The following is a 4,487-nucleotide window of genomic DNA, read 5'->3' as shown; positions in this document are numbered from 1 at the left end:
ATGATTATTGAAGAAAAAAAATCTACCTTTATATTTACATTTTTTTATATGTTTTTTTTTCCTTCAAATTTTAAGAATTACTATTTAAATAAGAAATTAAAATAACCGAACCTAGTTTTGAGTGTTTTTTCTTCGATAAAACCAACTTTTGAGTTGTAATTAAGATGTTACAAATGTCGTAACTTAAGTGGCTCGATTATTTAACAAATCAACTTAGCTCAACTCATTTTTGTAAAAAAGAATTTTAATTTTCTTGATTGATTAAAAAATTAAATTTAATAAACTCATAATATTATACCACTCATAAAACACATAATCAATTAATTAGGAAAATAATGTAAAAGGTTAGAGATGAGTATATATATAATTATAATGGATTAATAAACTTGTATATCTTCAAAAAGGATAATTGATGCTTTTATTAGTTAAAGTATGGTATCTGTTTGAAAGTTTCTTAAGATTTTTTCTATTCATAATGTTTTTTTCTAAAAAAAAAAAAATGTACTATAATTATATAGCAAATAAGAAATTTATGACAGAAATATTGTTGTTTTGTAGATCAAAAGACAAATCTGCTTCAGATTCTTTTTAAAAAAATATATTTTTTTCTCCTTATCTTTTCGGTGGTCATCTATTGAAAAAGAAATCTAATTTACACGACCAAAATATTTTCTTAATAAATTTCAAATCTATTATGAGGCCGTTTGGTTTAAGGTTTTACATATGTCCAAGAATTAGGGATGTCTAGAAATGAGATTCATATTCATGGAAAAATAAAGAATGACTGTATTGTAAGTGCATGAAAATGTTATCATGATTTTATGGGAATACTTTTCTTTTGGCATTTAATTTATAAAATCAATCATGAAAACTCTCTAAAATTTTAATAGATTTATTGATATACTATAAATTCAATTCAAAGTTTTGAAAAAATTAATTACTTAACAATCAAATAATAATATTAATTAAATTATTAATTACAACTATATGTAAAATGAAAAATTTACAATTAAAACTACTTGATTACATAATTTGATGAGATCAATTTGATGAATTTATATAATTATGATGTATTAATTAATGAAACAATCAATTAATTTTAATTAATCAATGATCTAATTATAATTATAAAAAAATAAATTCATAATATATTAATCATAATGATCATTGACTAACTATAAATATAATTAATTAATTGATAATTTTATTACTTCGCTTCTTGACAGTTTATTGAAAAATAAGAATAGGTATATATGTGTATAACTAGTTTATTAAACTAAAATAAAAATTACATATATATTTAAATTAATTAATTTATTAAATAGTAGTAGTTAAATCCATACACTATAATTTTATAAAATATAAATTTAATTTTCATATAATAAATAATTTAAATCAATCAATTTTAATAATATATAAAAATAAAAGAATAAAAAAATATATTAAAAGAAGAGAGTGTAGGAATGAAGAAATGATGGTATATATTAAAAGAAGAGAGAGTAGGAATCAATCAAAAACCTACTTTTTGGATGGTATATAAATGATGCATGAGAAAAATATATTTTTATATCTAAAGCTTCAAAACTTATATCAAACAAAGGATGGATATCTCTTTCTCATTTCCACCCTTATTCCCATCTCAATTTCCTCAATCCAAACGTCTTTTATAACTTCTTAAAGAAACATTATTAATCAAAAGTTCAAGCTTCATATGGCTAAGCTAAACTAAAATAAAATAAACCTACATAAACTAAGTTATTTATATTTCACTATACGTTGTTTATTTTTGGTTCGAACAAATTCCATACAAAAGACTAGAGGAAGATAAAATTATAGGCCACAATAACTTATTCTTTGGAGTTAATAACATGCATTAGTTAGGAATTAAAGGCAGTGCAATCCCTTCGAATTTCACCATCGTTACCAGTTTTAACCCCTACCCGACCGAGCTTCGTCATGGCCGTGATAAACGCCGCATTAAACTCCGCCCCATTTGTCGCAAAGCTACGAACCGTCGGCTGCGATTCCGACTCGGTAAACAAAATCTGATCGGCAGTGAAAAGGCCCTTGCCGGCAACAAGGTTTTGGTAGTAAACATTATCAAAGGTCTGAGGGGTTATAGGGTCCATGTTGATGGCCACACTGGGATCCACGTTCTGCGGACAAGCATCCATTAGCTGTTGAGCGTAGCCGGGGTCCAATGATGGGTCCACCGGAGACGAAGGCGAAAACGAGTAGAGGCGGTTGGCGAAACGGTCGCAATGGGAGAAGCCCAGGGTGTGTGCTCCAGAAAGGGCAATCATGTCGATCAGGGTTAGGTTGTGAGCAGCGAACATAGTGGTCAGTTGGTTTAAATCGAAGAATGGTTCTGGTAGGTTTCCGGCTACTCGAGATGCTTGGGAAATTAGCCCATCTCGACGTCCGAGTTCCACGCTATATTGTGGACCTCCGGCCTAAACAACAAGAAACAAAAAATAAAAAACGTTACCAAATCAGGTTTAAATATTCATCTTAATATATAAAACCAAATATCAAAACAATATATTTTTAGCAATAAATTTTCATCTTTTAATTTGATAAAAAAAAAAACTGTGTACCAAGTTGACAACATCTCTAGTTGCAAGAGCCAAGATGTCAGCACACGAGACAACACCAGGACAAACATTTTCAACAGCTTGTTTTGCTTTAACAACAGTGTCAAACCCATCTCCTGCTAATGAAAGATTGTCTTTCGCATCTTTCTCTGCATCTCCATTTGGGGATGCTATCAATACTGAAGCATCACATCCCTACATTTATTTCATTTTAAAAAAATGAACAAAAGATTCATGATTATTGTTAATATATCATCATCAATCACTTTAAACTAGGTTTAACTTCAAACAAAAGTAAGAAGTTGGTTCTTATTTGGTTACCTCTCCTAGTCAAATTGTTTAGGTACTTTACTAAATAAGTTGGTTGCTGACTAACTAAAAGCGTATATCACTAAAAATCTCCTCTCTTTTGCTTAATACATTTGGGTTAGGAACCACCAATCCACATATGATCTTGAGAGTAATCTATTATTGTCTATTTTAGACTAAAATATATCCATAATAAGAAAGAAGATCCTAACCATATTTTGAAAATCAATCTCATAAACACTTTACTTAAACATGTTTATGTAATTCCGTGGAATACTAGTGATAAACAACGTCTATTAAAGATATATATAGACATTTTCATTCACAAATATCATCCTTTCCGTGGTTAGCTATGCCCATAGGACAGGAAGAATAATTTTGCTAGAGAGAATGATATAGAATACAGAATTGAGGTGCTTCTATGATTTAGAAATTAACGTTTATATAGTGCATTTCTCTAAACCTTAGATTATAAACGTAAATGACGTAAAGATAAAAAATATATAAATAACTTAGTGAGAGCCGATGCTTGGTTGTTTAAAGTGCTACATAGCAGATTCAAGACAACAAAGAAAAAAAAAATTGTAGTACCTCGACGAAGCAATCATGGAAGAAGAGTCGCAAAGTTGCAGGAATGGTAACAAAGGTTTGAGCAAACTTGGTTTGAACAGATTGTGTAACTATTTGCTCTAGGTTTGGGCAACTTGAACCATAGAAATTTTCTACTAATTGCTCCTCCGTTCTCTCCACCGTCGCCGCCACAACAACCACCGCCAAGACCAAACCCCTCCAAGAAAATAATCCCATTTTCCAAAACCTAGAAAAAAGGATATAGAGATGGATCACTTTATTGTTATACTTTTAAAACATCATATCTTAGCTTTAATGTCCTCTTTGGCTATTTATACAAAGTATATATGGGATGTGGGCAAAGAAAATATGGAAGAAGAAACGATGGCTTTGCTGAAGAACTCGGTCAAAGTTTTTAAATTTCTCAACATTTTTCCAATGAGAGACTAAATAATTTAATATGACGTTTGAGTTGTTGGGGTCAATTGAGAATTTGCTATCAATGTAATAATCAAATTTACAATTGGGCTGACTTGGTTTATTTAACGTTAAAACAAATATATAGTTTCTCAAAAAAAAGACAAAATAGAAAAGTTAATGAGTGATTAATTATGGTATTAGTTTATTTCATATATATAAAAAAAAAATGAAAAATCAAGGATTGCGGTGAAAAAGATAAATTTGTATCTTCAAGATATCTCTCGAAATGAAGATTCAACAAATTTTCCTTTTTTTTTTTTTATCTAAAAATTTATTGGTGTTTATTCCTACGAATTTTTTCCTTCCATGGGCGAGATACATGATTTGGTTGGTCCCACTTTCTCTTTTATGTTGTGCATATTTAAGAGAATATTGTTTTGTTTTTAGGTTTGTCGCTTTGAAGATTATTTTTAGTCGTTGTCTTGTGTTGGTGTCGAAACACAAGTGTGTCAATCTAAGTGATTAAGAAGCTTTTGTTAATATTGATCTTGAGTAATTTTCTAGATCTTATTGATTCATTATATTGTTTATTTT

The 4,487-nt window shown here is 29.1% G+C and overlaps 1 protein-coding gene across 1 annotated transcript; it reads right to left on the bottom strand.

The window, feature by feature from the left end:
• Positions 1-1,647: 1,647 nt before the first annotated feature.
• LOC120076495 (peroxidase 51-like) lies at positions 1,648-3,789 on the bottom strand. Its single transcript, XM_039030340.1, has 3 exons — positions 3,495-3,789; positions 2,598-2,789; positions 1,648-2,453 (listed from the first exon to the last, which is right to left on the bottom strand). The coding sequence occupies exons 1-3, from the start codon at positions 3,708-3,710 to the stop codon at positions 1,878-1,880; spliced, it is 984 nt and encodes a 327-aa protein (XP_038886268.1). The 5' UTR covers positions 3,711-3,789; the 3' UTR covers positions 1,648-1,877.
• Between the last annotated feature and the right edge of the window lie 698 nt (positions 3,790-4,487).

This window comes from Benincasa hispida, chromosome 4, assembly GCF_009727055.1.
Source record: "Benincasa hispida cultivar B227 chromosome 4, ASM972705v1, whole genome shotgun sequence".
Lineage (NCBI taxonomy): Eukaryota > Viridiplantae > Streptophyta > Magnoliopsida > Cucurbitales > Cucurbitaceae > Benincasa > Benincasa hispida.
This window is presented reverse-complemented; position numbering and strand designations above follow the sequence as displayed.